The following is a 17,730-nucleotide window of genomic DNA, read 5'->3' as shown; positions in this document are numbered from 1 at the left end:
GAATTAATTAAATAAATAAAGATTTATTTAATTAATAGAAGAATTAGGCTTAGATAATTAAATAAATAAAATATTTATTTAATTAGACTGGACAATTTTAGGTGTCTACAAGTGAAAATTTCAGAGATTGGCATAAGAAGTTATATGAAGCTCTTTGGGCAGACTGTACTACTCCAAAGAGAGCAATTGGCATGTCACCTTTTGAGTTAGTCTATGGTGTAGGAGCTCAATTATCACTTCCTCTAGAACTTGCGGCTTCAAAGTTACAAACAGTAATAGAGGATGTACATTTTCAGGATTCTCTGGAGAGGAGAATTATGCATTTAATGAAAGTTGAGGAGGAAAGAGAGAAATTGGTTGATCAGATTACAAACTATCAGATGAGAGTCAAGAAAATATTTGACAGGAGAGCCAAACCATGGAAATTCATGTCAGGTGATCAAGTTTTACTTTGGGACAACAGAAAGGCACCAAAAGAAGCACATGGAAAATTCAAATTGCTTTGGAAGGGGCCGTTCTACATCCATGAAGTAAAAGGACCAAATTCATTTATACTTGCATACCTAGATGGTACTGTTCTTCCCCTGACCTATAATTGGCAACATTTGAAATTGTATAAATTGTAGGCAGGAGTTCCCTGTAGGTCTTGTATATAAAATTTTGTTGTGATTAATCATAGGTTCAGTTTGTTGAGGTTTAGATCTTTTCCCTATGAGTCTTATTTTGCAAAACCATGGATTTTTGGGTTCATGTCTTAGTCCGTTACCATCCCAGTCCCCAGTCAGAGCCAATGTTAGTCTGCTCCTTTAAATTTTAGATAATTTTGAAGACAAAGTAATGAAGTATCGTCATATAAAGGAATATTCCGGATTTGAATGATGAATCTCAAAGGTAATGAATGATAATGACATTCGTACAAGAGATAATCATGTTGAGAAAAGATATGAAAGAAGAAGGTATGTGGGAATTAATAAGGTGTCAAGGTCAAATCCTTTCAGCACAATTGGCACGGATAATCATGCAGGCAGGAATCATAAAGAGTCATGCAACCGACATTTTAGGTTATGTTATAAGTCTGTTTCTTTGAAAATAAGTTATTGGCCTCTCTTGTTTGTTCAAATTAGTCAGTAGGGGAGTAGCGGCGGCAGTAGTTTCTTTTCTCAACGTTGTGTGCATTTTTGGTTCTGCATGAAAGGTGAGCTCAAATTTATTATTTCTTCCCTGTTAATTTGCATAAATTGAAAAGTGTTGTTCAATATTTCAGTTAGTTCAGTCAATTCTCCTTGCTGTACACTTTTCCTGGTTATTGAGTAGAGATGAGACCAAAACCACCTTAGCCAGACCCAAAATCTGGCTTAGTCTGTTCCCTGCCTGACATAGGAGACACCTTCTTACCGTCAGTAAATTTAGAGGAATTTCATGAAAGAACATGTAATTCTGCCAATACCCCTTTAATTCAAAAATTTCTAGATAGTGGGTTAATATAAGATGCAGCATTTCCCCCTGCCGTATCATGTCCAGAATTAGTTTTAGAATGTATGAGCAGATATGACCCTGTTGGGAGGTGTATTAGGGATGTAAAGGGGAAAAGTTTGCTGGTAATTAGTCGGGAGACCATTGCCACAGTAATGATAATTCTTGAGAAAGAACAATAAGAGGATTGGACGGTTTGCAAGTCACAAGGGCTTTTCTCAGAAAAAAAAGGCCTATTACCGAAGTGTTATTGCCATGAATTGGCTATTGAAATTCCAAAAAGGGGGTTCTAGGTTGCCAAGCCCATTAACCTATGATCACATGATTGAAGAAGTAAGGGATATAATCATTCTCTTACATAGGGTGCGGGGAAATCAGATTGCCTATTACTAGGAAGATTGGATGTATTTATATGTTCAGGTTATTTTTGGTGAGAAAAGATATATAGACTGGGCTGAGTTAATTGCAGAGAGAATGCATGAGGGCTTAAGATGCTTTGGAAACAAGAATTTTTATATGTCTTCCTATCTTATATATTGCTTATCTTGTATACGCCAATGGACAACTTTATTCCATGAAATTTGGCAGGATGATATGAGAATTTATGAGTACTATCCACATTTATAGCAACACAGGGTAGCATAAAATTATTATAAAGTTCAAAATATTTTTCTGGGCAAGATAGTATTTGAATTGAGAGGAGACATGCATAAAATATTGACCGAGGAAGCTATGCAATTTATAAGTACCTATAGCGGTTTCTACATTCAGTTTTCTAGATTCACTTATCTGAGGCTTGGTGGCTTTGAAGGAGAACCCTACAAATTGCCGAGGTATGTCTTCGATAGACAGGTGCTAATGGAAGCAAGTAGGAAGCTTGCCTATATAGAAAAGAAATACAGAGAAAAGCATCAAACAGGGGTTTCTTTCCCTATTGAACTAACATATTACACTTGCAATAATGTTTCAGATGCCTTGAACATTGAACTAGAGCTCAAACAGTTCAATTTCAAATTGTATGTTCCTCATACTAACTTTGATATTAAAGGCTTTGCAATGGCTCATCTTACAATTAGGAAACATTTTCAGCATATGCCGAATCTAGAAGACTTCTGGGTAGACTATGAGGATGAGTATGAGGTGTGGAGAAGAGCCCACCTAAGATTCACTGTGCAACAAGTAAGAGAGTAAATTCTTGGGAAGGACTCCCAAAGCCAATAAATCAAAGATTGTGTCAAAAATTGATTTTGACATTGACAGTGGAAATTGGGTGGCAGAAATTGCACATCCATTGACAGATGCTAAGATAGAAAATCCTACAGTTCAGGATTTTGCCATTGAAAAGGTGAACATAGGGACTGCTACTCGTGCCACAGACGTCCTTCATCTCGAAGCTTCAACTAAGAAGATTATCACAAGGACTTGGAAAGATGAAAGGGACAAATGTCAGATGAAGTAGATGTTGTGCAGAATGGCAGAGTACATTGAGGCAATAAATAGCCCGAATCCTCAACCCTTGTCACAACTGCCTACATCATTTGATCCAAAGTCCTCGGCCAATTAGAAAACCTTGGAACAGATACAAAAATGTAGACTGATAACAAAGACCGTAATGGAGTGGTTGGAGCAGATGCGGAAATCGGGAGCTGAGTATTTTGTGAACTTGAGTAAAGTCCATAATGGGGTGATACAGGTAATGAAAGAATTGGAGACAGAAATAAGTAATTGGAAAAATGAAGAGGTGGAATGGGCAACAAGGGCTGTACAGATGCAAGAAGTACAAACTTACGGAGTTATGAAATTCTTGGTTGAGAAACCAGTGCCAGGACTGGATGATAGCATCTTGTATGTTTGCCAAAAGAACATTGAATGGAGGAATTCTCTGATAAAATAGGCATATGAAGAATTCATGAAATTAGCAGACCAACTTGCAGAGTTAACCACCTCCATGCGAAATGAGCTCCTATGCATTGGAATTAAGTGCCTAAAAAGTGATGGGACACTAGAAACGGTTGAAGCAATAACGAAATCTTTTGAGAAAAAGATTAACTATGTGAAGGAGGCTAAAGGCTTGGTCTCAGATGACCTAACTATTATCGCTAAAATTGAGTCGCTTCTTTTCCTATGCATTGGACATCTGGATAGCCACTCTGATAAGGTTGCGCAGGTTCACAAGGAAAAGGAGGTGTTGAAATAGCGTATAGCACACGTGGGGCTTCCACATAATACTATTATCCAACACTTCATTATGGTGTATTCTGATTGGAAGAAAGAATCCGTTTCTTAAAACTATTTCATGTTTTCTAGACAATAGGCTCTATTTTCTGGTAATTTGAAAAGACAATTTCATTTGATAATTTTGCCGAACTTGACGTGGCAGAAAAGTTAGTTTTTCCGTGTTTCTCGCTTTTATTGTAAGCCCTACTGTGCCTATATAAGGGATGAAAATGACTCTGAAATGGTCCGAAAGATTTTTGGGGGAAAGGAATGCAATAGATAAAATCTGTTTTTCATGATATTTTGGGAAAGAAAAGAATAGTTTTTTAATGAATAAAATTGTTACAGATTCTGTAGTATTAAATCTGTGAGTTTAATAGATTTGGATGATAATCTCTATGTGGATTTAGTTTGAATCAGGAATTTGTTACTTTTCTTCTCATTATATGTGACTGCACATAGAATGTGTTTTTCTCTGAAAAATAAACGATTGAAGTCTGTGAACTTCATAATAGAATTTGTGTTATTAATTAGGAGTATATTCATTGTGTGTTGACAAATGAATATTGATCTGCCTTTTAGTACTTTCGGGTAAAAAGTATGCAAACAAAATTACTATAAATTTAGAGTTGATTGAAAATCATTCTTTGTTGGGGAGCTGTACCCGTATGCAGAGGATAATTATTTCTAGAACTATCCAACTGTTAGTTGCTTTGTCTTTTAATTAATGGGCATACAAAGATTTAAAGAATACAATGTATAAAACCCAAATCTGTTAACTAACACATAGATAAATTAATGTAAATCATTTCATTGCATTTGAATTCATTTTTTTTTATTATCATCTTATTTCACTAAAAATTCCATTTCCACTTCATTTTAATTTCATAAATGAAAAATAAACACCATTTTCCTAATAAATAATTATAGATAAATATGGTTCATGACAGGTGCAACATTCAAAGACTTAGCATGTGCCAATCAAATATCATTACTTGAGAGAGCAAGTCAGTGAAGAGAAGGTGAAGTTGGAGTATGTATCTACAAAGGAACAAATAGCTGATATTTTCACTAAGGCTTTGCCTGTAGATACATTTATCTATTTAAGAGGCAAGTTAGGGGTATCTACCCCCCCTAATGAGAACTAGATGCATTGAGTTGCATCAATATGGTGGAATTCAAAGCCTTATCTTTCTATCTGGATTGGTAAGCTGATGCTGCTCCTCTTGTGGAGTAGTATGTTTTTTAGAGGGAGAGATTCCTGAGATTCATGTTTCATATTCTAAGGGGGAGAGAGGGTTTGGTTTTGTGTTTTGAGATCTTTGACATTACTGTTAAAGGGGGAGAGAGATAATGTGAAAATTTTTTGTATCTGTATCTGTCTTGATCTTAGGGGGAGTTTCTTGGAGATATCTTCTTTCTTTGTATTGATTGGTTTTTACATACATATGTTGCCATCAACACCAAAGGGGGAGATTGTTGGATATTGTTGGTCATTTCTACTACTAGGATATGTTGTTGTCATTGATGTCAACATATTCTTGTGATTTACTCTAATTTTTGCAGATTGATCATATCATATGATCCCATTTTGCAGTTTGTTTACCTGATCAGTGCTTTGGAGAGTTCAGTATTTCCTTCGGTATATTTTGATGTGATCAGATCTTGTGTTGATTTTTTGGGATATTGTTTGGGATGGTCTTGTGTATCTTCATTTTATATGGATTGTGATATGGTGCTCCACAAGTCATCTTTCTTCGTGACAATTGCTGATTGGCTGTGTTCTTGAGTTTCAGATGTTGATCGATGAGGATTTGATAAGTGGCATTGGTGCAGCTATTTCTGATGATTCTAACATGCTTGCTGGTGTTTCCTAGTCATGTCCAATTTGTTTTGGTGATCCGCATTGATTGTTGTGCAGTTTTTTGGTGGTTTTCATGAACCAATGATGATTTTTCATGAACTATGTGATATTTTTGGTGGTGTAGCATGTTGCGGTTGCTCTTGGCGTGATTTTTGGTGGCGTTGAGTATTTGGGAATTTGAATTAGGTCCATGTTATGTGATATAAATCATTATTTTAGTTTGGTGGTCAATCCTCATACCTTGTGATGTGATTTTGTAATTGTGAGATGAGGGTTTAGCCGACCTTGTTGTAAAGGTTGATGAATTGTATAAATAGGTGATATTGTCATGTAATTTAGAGATTGAGGTTGTGTCTACATTATTAGAGAGAGGTGTATGTGCAATCCAATGATTCATCTTTCAGTGTTGTGATTAAGGAGAGATTGGTTTTGCTGAGCAGACAATTGTGCTTAGTCGGAACTGTAATCAGGCATTTGGAGATGCTATTCTTTCAGTTTATTTCTTCCGGATTGTAGTCCAAATCTTGTTGTAAGTCAGTGAGACTTCCCTGAGGGTTGTAGCCTTCCGGGTCATTATATTTGAGAAGTGAGCTCTAGGCAGTGTGCTTGAATACATGTGCATTCCCCATTGTAATATTTCACATACTACTACAGAGTATCATCTTACTGTGGGTAGGTTCCCACCATGGTTTTTCCCTTAACTGGGTTTTCAACGTCAAAATCTTGGTGTTGTGTGCTATGCTATTAATTTTCTTATCTTTCTTAATGCTGGAGTTTATCAGATCTGTATTTGTGGTTAAGTTTGTCAATCCGGTTAAGACTGATTCACCCCCCTCACCCCTCTCAGTCTTCATTCATTGTTTCTGCCAACACTATCCTTAGTTCGGAAGATAAACCAATATGGATACGACTATATAATCTCCCCTTTGAATTCTAGAGTGAAGGATGTTTGAGAAGAATTGGTGAGACTCTAGGAAAAACCCTAGATATAGAGATGGGGGATGATGACCAAATTATATATGCACAGATACATATTTTTAAAATTTCTTCTTTGCCAAGTAAGGTGAGACTTTAGACTTTGGTTGGTTCCTAGGGACAAAAATTTGAAAAGGAAGATGAAAAGTGTTTTTGCATCAGATGTCGTAAAGGGAACCATAATATGGAAAATTATAGAGTTTCGACCCAAAAGATATGGAAACAAAAGCAAGAAGATGAAGAGGTCACAATAGAAATAGCCTTGCCATCACCTTCTAAGACAAATGCGAATTTGAGTATGCAGAGAAAGACCCCCAAAACTCAGGTTGAGCTGGTGGAATAACATGGTAAATGTTGTGTTTCCCCTCTTGTTATAATATAATAATGCCCCCTCCCTAGACCTTGCCAGTTTAGATTTGAAGGAAGCCCAATCATGAACCCCTTTGAGAGGCCTATCCTAGGAGGAAGAAGGTGATGGCTTGGACATCATAGAGAAAAAAAAAAAACCATTAGTCAAACTATGGCCAATCCACCAAGAAAGGTAGTTGCAAGATCAAAAACATGGTGTAAAACTAATGGTAAGAAGCGAGAGAAGGATTGTTTACTCCTAGAACAAAAATCCATCAAAACCTATATGACAAGATCCAAGGGGGGATAGGCCTCCCTTGGGAGGAAATGAAAATCCTCACATGGATAGTTAGGGGCCTTAATGCCCCTAACAAAAGGTGCATGGTAAAGTGCTAAATATAGAATGTCAATTTCAAGCGATATTGTAATGTTACAAGAAACAAAACTATCAAAGGATGAGGCCAACAAATTTGTTAAATACTACTATGGATGGGAAGGTATAACCAATAAAGAAACTAGTGCATTTGAGGGATTATGCATTCTTTGGAAGCCAAACAAAGTTAAGATTCAGAAAGCAGAGGGTAACATAATTGGATGAAAGCCAATGTCACAAGTTTGTCATTAGACCTGCATTTTATCATATATAACATTTATGGGCCAATCAAGTCAAAGGAGAAGGCATAATTATGGGAAATTTTAGGAGGGGACTTGCAAGGACAAGAAGATAAGGTATTTTTGGGTGAGGATTTTAATGTAATACTATACCCTAGTGATAAAAGTGAGGGATTAGGAAGAACGGGTCAGGTCTAAGTTGAATTTTTGGATTTTGTCAGAGAGTGTGGCCTATCAGATGTCATTCCATCAAACAAAAAGTACATCTAGACCAATAGAATGAAAGTGCACTCTAACATTGTAGAGAGGTTAGATAGGTTTCTCATATCTGACAATTAGGCTGATTCAGATATTATATTGACCACCTCTATTAGATCCATTCCCATTTCTGATCAGTTTCTAGATGTGGCTGTGTTGGTCGGGACTGGTTGATTTAAAGTAATCCTAGTGGCAGGAGTCGAGGGATGTAAGGGGGACTAAAATGTTCATTTTCTAAAAAACATTATAGGCTCTAAAAGAGAAATTGAAGGATTAGAACAAGAATATCTTTAAGAATATATTTGAAGAAAAGATAAGAATTGAAGCAAAAATGGAAAATTTGAGTACATATGTTATTGGCATGGGATGTTAGAGTCGGAATTTATGAAAGAAAAGGAGTTGATCATAGAATATGATGAGATTTTGGCTCAAGAAGAGTATTATTGGTGATCAAAATTTGGGGATGATTGGCTTAAGGAAGGGGACCACAACACTAAGTTTTTTCACAATTCCACTAAAATGAGGAGAAATTGGAATATAATTAATCAAATTCAGAATGGTGATGGTCATGTTATATCTGATATTTATAGAATAGAGAAAGAAGGGATATGTTTTTTTAAGAAATTCCTTGGTGGGGATGGTGTGGCAGAATAGATCAATTGTGATTCCTGGAAGACATTCCACGATTGATGATTGATGAAGACAACCATATGCTTAGTGTGACATTATCTCTAGAGGAATTCAAGGAGGCTACTTTACAACTTGGAGCAGATAATGCACCTAGCTTTGATGGTTTTACCACTTTTTTCTTTCATATATGTTGGGATTTCTTGGGTATAGATATTCTTGGTTTGGTGGAGGAGGCTAGGAAGAAAGACATTATTCTAAAGGAGTTGAACAATATGAACATCGTTTTAATCCCCAAGAAACTGCACATTTCCTCCTTTGTAGATTTTCAACCAATTCCTTTATGCAACACAATATATAAGATTATTTCGAAGGTAATGGCAAATATATTGAAACAATTTTACCAAAATTGATCTTGGCAGAGCAAAGCGAATTTCTCCCCGACAGGAACATTATTGATGGAGTGGTGATTTCTCACAAAATTCTGCACTTGATAAAAAAGGATAATCACAAGGGTATTATTTTGAAAATTGATGTTAAAAAAGAATACGATTGTGTATAGTGTATATTTTTGTTACTTGTTTTGAAAAAGTATGGTTTTTCTAATAAATGGATAAATTGGGTTTGGGGATGTATTTCTTCCCCTTGATACTCAATTATGATCAACAGAATTACATGTAGATTATTTTGTGGGACCAGAGGGCTAAGGAAGGGGGATCCCTTGTCCCCCTTCCTTTTCATTTTAATTGTAAAATACTTTAAGTCGTAGGATCAAAGTTATGGTGCAACATGGACTATGGATTGGTATAAAGGATATACCAAATATGAGGCCTTTTTCACACCAATTGTTTGTAGATGATACATTAATGTATGGCCAAGAAACAATTAGGGAAGCCATAAAAAATAAAGGACCTTTTGGAAGGGTATTATTTCGCAATAGGATAGAAAATTAATAAAGATAAATCCAACATTCTTTTCTTCAACACTGGACGGAGAGTATAGAGGAGAATTGGCCATATCCTGAGGTTTGCTACTAGTAAAATTACCTCAGCATATTTGGGGGTCCCCTTTTTCAATGGTATGGTGAGGAACAAACTATGGAAGGACACCATAGAAAAACTTGGGAAGAAAACAAAAAATTGGAAGGGATGGTAGGTTACACTTATGGGACAAATAACCATGATAAAATCTATTTTGTTTTCAATCCCAATTTATCTTCTCTCAACAATGGAGATAACTAAACAATATTCACAAGAGATGGTATGTCTATAGAGGAAATTTATGTGGGATGGAGCAAAAAATAAACATCGTATCCCACTTGTTGCTTGGGATGTTGTGAAGTAGCCGAAAGAATCCGGCGAGGCTGGAGTGAGGGATATTTTGATTCAAAACAGGGTGCTAGGGGTTAAATTGATTTGAAGGATGTACTTAGAATCAGGGGCACTTTGGAGCTAGGTGCTAACTAAGAAATATTTGAATAATTATTTGAGAGAAAGAATTATCTCTATTGCCAACCCACCGAACGAATCAACAGTTTGGAACTTCATGCTGAAATACCAGGATCTAATTACCAATCACATCTCTTGGAAAATTGGTAATGGGAAGAAGGTTGTAGGGTTTGGTTTGACTCATGAAATAGTTGCAAACCACTAATGGAGCTACCGGATATGACAAAGACCATGGAAGCTACCGTAAGGGATTATAGAGTCTTAGTTGCTGACTACGTTGCATCATATGTTGATGGTCGGCTGGTGTGGAAAGACTTTGCTATGATTTCCAACGCTTGTAGATAAGTTTTAGTATCAGAGCTAAACAAGAGACATTATTTTGGGGAGAATAGATGATAAGATTATCTAGTGTGCTACTAAATCAGGTAATTAGTCCCCTAAGTTGAGTTATGAATTGGGTGTACAAGAGGTTGAATCATGTGAATGGCAAGATCTATACTAGAATACACATATTCTTCCCAAAGCGGGCGCTTTCACATGGCTTGCTATTTAGAAAAAAATTCTCACAAGGAATTGACTGATGAAGATAGGATTTATGGGAGATTTCAGGTGCCCATTATGTGAAAAGAATGAGGAGGATGTTGATCATATTTTTGTACAATGCCTCATTTCTAGATCCTTTACCATACTCTTTGAAGGATCTCTTCAAGGGATGGCTAATTTTAAATAGAGGTTTGGTGTGGAGTGGGTTTTGGCATGCAGTTCTAGCCATGGTGATATGGCATATCTAGCATGAGAGAAATGATAGGGTGTTCAACAATAAAGTGTTCCCCCTTCTTTCTCTAATCAATAGAATTGAGATTAGAATATGCAGACATATCAACATGAAGGTGTTAAATAGGAAGGTGGGATGATTCATAGGTTGAGATGATCATATGTCTAAGTCCTAGCCCCATTTAATGCCCCTAAAGGTGGAGGTCGATGGCAATGATAAAGATTGGAACATAGAAAAATGGATACTCCCACGAAAGGGCCATCTGAAATTGAACTTCGACGGTGCTTCTAGGGGAACTGTATCCCATTTGGACTAGGTTTCATTGTGAGAAGTGATACTGGTGATTTCTTATGGGGAGGATTGATTAAGGCTGGGGTCCCATGGAGGGGGGCTTCCTAAAAAATAGAGCGGGTGCTGTAGAGATTTTTTAGGAATTTTTTTAAAGCGAGTGGTCTCATGAAATGTGTAGCACAGTGCTGCTTAAAAATGTAAGCCCCTAATTGAAGGAAGCTAGTGGTCCCATGAGCAACAATGAAAAATGAAATAATTTGTTTTTTCTATTTTCCCTTTAAAATGTTTGGTGAAACTCATCTCAACTATTTTCTGATTGCCAAGTGGAAAATACAATTCCTAAGTTGGTGGGGCAATTTCTAGCCCCACCCCATTTTTACCTGCTTAAAAATGAAATCCTAAAAGTAGGAGCTTTTATTTCTTAGGAGCAGATTCCAAATAATCCCGTAGCCCCCAAAAAAATCTTCATGGGACCGCCTCTTCCTTAAAAATAGAGCTTAAGCCCCTCCCATGTGACCCCTACCTAAGCTTCTTGATAACTCCAATAATAATGTCGAATATGCAGCCCTTCTTGACGGCTTAAGAGTGTGTCTCCTTAGTATTGATATTGAGGGCGATTCCCTAAATGTAACCTAAACTGTAGTTTCTGGAGATGCTCTTAGTTGGATATCTAGGATGTGGGTTAATGACATATGAGTAATGCTAGAAGGAATGGGCTTCTCATTAAAATAAATCTTTCGTGAGGCTAATAAGGATGAAGACTTTCTCTCTAATTATCCCATCCATTAGGATATTGAGGCAATTATCTCAGATGATATAATGACCTGGACTAGCCTTAATCTCCAATGACGACGTACTTTTCATAGTGCCTGTATGATGAGGACGCAGATATGTGGTGTAGAGGTGAATCAAGCAAATATTTTCATGGGATTTTTTGGACCTTTGTGACAATCTTATAAGGATTATCAAACATATATGAATCCCCACATAGCAAGTGCTTTCATCCCATCTATAAAGTCGAGGCTACATATATTCATTGAGCAGTGAACAGAGATGGAGGGGTCGGGGTTGGGGTCAACTAATCTTGAAATTTTTTTGATTCCAGAATGTGAGTGTGATTGCAGACAAGCATTGATGGATGCACAGTTGAAAGAGATCTTCATTTTGGATGGGGACGAGGTGGAGGAGGTGGTGAAGAAGGTGTTGGGTGATGCTCGCCTTTCCCATGGGCATGTCCAAAATACTGAACTCTTGGAAAGCTTCATGTATATCTTGGCTCGAATCACAAGGGACCATGAGGTTGTGGAGAGGGCCATCAAAAGGATGGTTTCTCCCCACCTTCAATGAGGTTCAAGGTTGAAGCCTTCAAGGGTCAAGTGGCTGATGCCTTTGTAATAGAGGACATTTTGGAGAACAAGGATATGCATGATACTATAATATCTTTGAGAGATGGTTTGAGTAGGATGGAGACATATGAGTATATGATGAGTGTTAGTGGGACATGTTCCCTTCTGAGAAATTGAGAAGGTCTTAAGAGGCGATAGAGGCTATCAAGACTCTGTTTGCTTTCTGTTGTATGTATTTTTTTCTTTCTTTCTTGTGATCAATGAAATGGGTGCTACCCCTTGGTAGCAATTTCCCAAAAATATAAAATGAAATATTTTTACCCTCATAGAGATAATTAAATAAATACACATTTATTTAATCATGGAGAAATTAACAATTAGGTAAATAATTATTTAATCATAGAAGAAAGGTCACATGGAATTATTAAACAATTAAAATTGTTTGATTAAAGAGGAAAATAGATAAAGTAAATTTAATTAAATAATATAAAATTACTTAATTAAAGACTTAGAAGAAAGGTTAGGATAACTAAATAATTAAAATTATTTAATTAGAAGAGAAAGAGGGAAAATAAATTTTGAATTGGACAAAAGGTGTTAACCTAATTAAATAATAAAATTATTTAATTTGTTGAATAGAAGATTGGTAAAAATTTCCTTGGAGGCATTGGACAATTTTTAGTGTGGATATGTTGTATGCAATATTGGTAACTATTTTATGTTGATGAATCATTCAGTATGCTTTTTATAGGATAAATGTTATAAGATGAAAGATCCTCACTGGATGCTTAAGGAAGGGACATTACATAAGACCATCATAAATTACAGAACATAGAAGTACAAACATTTTGATTATTTAACCATTAAAATGAAATTAATGTTGTTTTAAAAAATATTATAGACTGTTTAATAATTAAAACTAAATAATGAATATATTTATCATAGATTAAAATAAGATTAAATATAGAATAATTTCATACCTTAGAAATAACAAATTATTCAAATTATTTAGTCAATCATTTATTATAAATTGTATGGTGACTCTTATCCAGTTATTCTTAAATCACATGATAAATGGCTCAACATCACATTCTTAAATCACATGATAAATGGCTCATTCTCTATTTAAAGTATTTTTCATGCCTAGGTTAAATAGTCAAAATATAACAAAATTCTAAGGTTCAATTAATCAATAAATAGGCAATAAACATAAAAGATAACAACTATAAAAGATACCAACTATAATATGAACTCTCAAATGTTGAATAGATTGCCAACAAATAAATTCAAACATGATTAATGTATTTAACATGTTTTCTGTCAAATTCAGAGTACAATGGCATTTTTCATGTGCTCTGTTGCATATAAATGCATGAACTTGTAGACATTGGAAAATCATCCTTTTCTTCTTCTTCTTCTTCTTCTTCTGTGTAAGGGAAAACTTGTGACTATGGAGACAAGTAGTGACTTGATAGCCTACCCTGAGAGGCTCAGTTTGTTGAAGCTGATTCTGAGTGTAATACGTCCACAGCTGGACCAGTACTGGAAAATAAAGCTCTCGCTTATATTGATGAAAATTGTGGAGTATGTTGCAGGACCCTTGAAAGCATTGGGTATCTTGGTTGAATTTCTTCTGAACCTGTTTTCTCAGAATGGGGGATTGTTAAGAACCCTGTTCAGTTTATTAAACGGTAATTGTACTTAGTTTTATTCACTGATTTGATATTATTCTCACAAAAAATATTGTGTAAGCATTTTTAAATTATTATTTTTCCATCATAGATCATTCCTTTCCATATGTTTATGGTTTTTTTAATCTTTTACATCGATAAAAGTTTCTTTTATAGGATTTGGTAAGTTCTTATCCTTTGGCTTAAGAGAGCAAAACACTTAAGATCACGGATTTGATGGTAAAAAATTTCTCACACAATCAAATCCAGATCACGGATTTGATTGTGTGATTCGAAACTGCTAACAACATTTGAATGGATTGTTGTGAAACAAGTTATGAATGTGGTGGATCTCAGTCCCTTCTGTAGAAATTTACCAGAATTAGACCTTTTCACTTCTTCTTTGGTTTTAAATTTAAGAAGGCTTATTTTTGTTGAGCTACAGTTCATATGATCAGACCAGTGAATCAACTATGGTACTCCTCTGATGGGGAGATTATGGACCACAGGGTCTAGACTATCTTAATACCCACCCCCTCAGCCTCTTAATTCGGAGAGCTACTAACCCCTCTTTGGCCAGCTTATTTCGATCCAAACATGACTCTAATACCACATATTTAGCTACAACTCCTATAAATCATGCCCTGTCAATACTTCTTCCCACTCTAAATTAGCATCATAGAGAATTAAGTAAAATCTTGACTACTGGTTGTGTGGATTGTTCTATACAGGAAGCATGATCATACCCAAGAGAGGATCAGAAGAATTTTTAAGTGTGATTGGCCATTTAGAGCGGCGCAGAGATCTGTATAAGAGCATCTCTGAAGATGATCTCTCCGTCATGGATGGTGGGGATCGAGTGTTTGCAGATATCTCAGCCATGGCTTCAACCTTAGCTTATGAAAACAAGTTGGTTATCAGGAAAACAGTCAACCAGCACTGGAAGGTACTTTATTTCACTTGTTTTAACAGCCCACAGAAATTTGTTCAAATTTTTCTTTGACTGAACAAAAATGTCTAATCTTGCAGATGCATTTTGTGGAGTTCTTCGACTTTTGGGACGGTATGAAATCTTTCTGGAAAAACCAAGTGTAATGAAATCGTAAATTACACGTTTTCAATATAGATTGATTGATCAGTTCAATTGATATAAATCAATATTATATAAATTTAAGATAATTTAGCATATCAAATAAATTATAAAATTTCATCCAATAATATTTTTATCATTTAAAAATAAATTTTAAATCAATAAAATAATTAATTAATTTTTGATATAAATGAAAGAAAATTGATTAATTGATTAATTGAACATTCAATGAAATGATGTTTAAATAAAGACAAAATCAACCATCCTTTTAAAACTAAATCTTATCAAAAATAAAACTTGTTCACATACACATTATTTGATCTACCTACTTTTATTAAGGGTATTTAATTAATAAAAATGAAAAAGTGGAGGACAATATTCTAACATTGAAAAATTACTAGTTCCATTCATGTTTAGAATTTGACTTAATAATTATAATTTAATATTTTGTACTCTTTTCTCAAACGTGTTTTGAAGATTCTTTTGGCTTAGTGTGTGCTGACAATCTATTCATTGTTATTTTTTGAAATTAATATGGAAGAGAATTAGTGCCAACCTTTCTTGTCTTTATTATAATATCACTATTAATTACACAATTCTTTGTATGCATATTTCTAAAAGTAGGTAATATCTTTATATTAGTTGCATATTCATGAATACTAATATGTTGATATGGGTATCTTACAGATCACTTGCAGAAGAAATCTACACAAGCATTTGTAGTATGTGACAAGGAAATTGATGCCAAATTAATAGTGGTAGCCTTTAGAGGAACACAATTATTTGAGGCAGATGATTACATAACAGATTTAGATTTCTCATGGTATGACTTTCCCCAAATAGGAAAAGTCCATTTAGGATTTCTAGAGGCTTTGGGTCTAGCAAACCGTTCAATTGATAAGAAATCCTCACATCATCTCGAAACACAAGACATCAACAAACCTCTAGCCTATTTTGTTCTATGCCAACAGTTAAAGAACCTTTTACAAATCCACAAAAATGCAAAATTCATTGTGACAGGTCATAGTTTAGGAGGAGCTTTAGCTGTATTATTTTTAGCAATGCTATTTGTGAACAAGGAGGATAAGTTGTTAGAAAAACTATTGGCTATTTATACATTTGGACAACCTAGAGTTGGTGATAAAGAATTTGGAGATTTCATGAATAGTAAACTAAAACAATCCAAACCCAAATATTTTAGAGTTGTATATTCCAATGACCTTATTCCAAGATTACCTTTTGATGATGGCCTATTCATGTATAAGCACTTTGGAGTATGTCTTTACTACAACTGCTGTTATTGTCAAAAGGTATTCAAATTACTTTTTAATTTTGTAATACTCATTATTATTTTTTAAGATTAGTGATATCCACTAAATTTTAGTAAGATTGTCTCTATGGATTTAATATATTATTTTGTTAAAATTGTTATTGCAGAATCTTGTGGAAGCCCCCAATAGAGATCTCACGTTGGTGTACTTCATACCCATAAGAATAACTGCCATATGGGAATTGTTACAATCCTTAGTATTACATTACATTAAGGGAGAGAGCTTCAAGGAGACCAAACTTTCTATTATCTCCAGAATATTTGGAATTTTGATTCCAGGGATTTCAGCACATAGTCCAGCAAATTACATTAATGCAATAAGATTGGGTCCTCCTAGATTGAATCCAACTTTGAGTAATGTAAAAGGATAATATATCTTATTTGAAGGATGCAGTCTTACTAATGTGAATGGCTGAATACAAATCATTCTTCACATTGAAAGAAAGACATTCACTTTGAGCCCATCTTTTAGATGGTTTCCACTTATTTAGAAAATTTTATTATAGAATTAGGATACTCAATTACTCTTATTAGTTTTTTGGAAAAACACATGTTACTAGTCTATGCATGGACTGTAATATTTCTTAATGAAAACATTTTTAAATGAAATTTTAAAAGACTTTGTCAATTTTTATTTTTTAAATTTCTTTATGAGCGAATAAATTAAATTAAGGTTTATCGATTGTTGGCTGCGAATAATTAGAATAAGAAAAATAAGAATCAAGAAAGGAGAAAAAAAAAAGCAAAATGTTGATCAATCTAGCACTTCTTTACAACCTTTGCAACCATATCTTCCTCAAGCTTCTAAAACTTTAGTTCAACAACCTAGTGACTATGACCTTATTGAGCAACTTTTTTTTACTCTTGCTAAGATCTCACTATGGGATTTGCTTCAAATTGCTCTGATTTATCAGGGTATGCTTTAGGAATCTCTTCAAAATATCTTGTCGCCTTCTTGTTCTAGGCTTGTAGATGTGAATGTGTTGATGTATTGTATTTGTGTGGATTCACCAAATATTACAGTCTATCCACATGCCTCTAGAAGTGAGGAACTTGCAAGACCCAATGATAATTATTTATGTTAATGGTGTTGGCATTAAGCAAAATATGGTTGATTTAGGTTCATCACTCAACGTTTGCAGTCTAGACTTACTGCCTAAAATCAAAGTGGATTCAAACTCTGTTGCTGCATCTTATATATTCATTCGTGGTTTTGATAACACTAGTAAAAATTTTTTGGGCATTGTTATTTCGCCTTTAAATATTGGATCAATTATTATTCCAAACTTGGTGTATGGCATGTCAGGACTTTTACTGTATAACTTTATTTTGGGTAGACCTTGGCTACATTCTTTATGGGAAGTTTCATCTACTCTTCATGATTCTATTAAGTGTGTTACTAAGAA

At 34.8% G+C, this 17,730-nt stretch overlaps 1 protein-coding gene across 1 annotated transcript; it reads left to right on the top strand.

Moving 5' to 3' along the window:
- Positions 1-13,684: 13,684 nt before the first annotated feature.
- LOC131077591 (triacylglycerol lipase OBL1-like) lies at positions 13,685-16,695 on the top strand. The gene is made up of 5 exons (XM_058015116.2): positions 13,685-13,925; positions 14,636-14,850; positions 14,934-14,967; positions 15,682-16,304; positions 16,432-16,695. Exons 1-5 carry the CDS (start codon positions 13,685-13,687, stop codon positions 16,693-16,695), a joined length of 1,377 nt encoding a protein of 458 aa, XP_057871099.2.
- The last annotated feature ends 1,035 nt before the right edge of the window (positions 16,696-17,730 follow it).

The sequence above is a fragment of the Cryptomeria japonica genome, unplaced genomic scaffold (genome assembly GCF_030272615.1).
Source record: "Cryptomeria japonica unplaced genomic scaffold, Sugi_1.0 HiC_scaffold_125, whole genome shotgun sequence".
NCBI classification, from domain to species: domain Eukaryota; kingdom Viridiplantae; phylum Streptophyta; class Pinopsida; order Cupressales; family Cupressaceae; genus Cryptomeria; species Cryptomeria japonica.
This window is presented reverse-complemented; position numbering and strand designations above follow the sequence as displayed.

Bases quoted from the DNA above. Each gene is read 5' to 3' on its own strand.
- LOC131077591 (XM_058015116.2), top strand. From the start codon at position 13,685: ATGGAGACAAGTAGTGACTTGATAGCCTACCCTGAGAGGCTCAGTTTG. The intron at 14,851-14,933 runs GTACTTTATTTC...CTAATCTTGCAG, and splicing joins CAGTCAACCAGCACTGGAAG to ATGCATTTTGTGGAGTTCTT. The intron at 16,305-16,431 runs GTATTCAAATTA...TTGTTATTGCAG, and splicing joins ACTGCTGTTATTGTCAAAAG to AATCTTGTGGAAGCCCCCAA.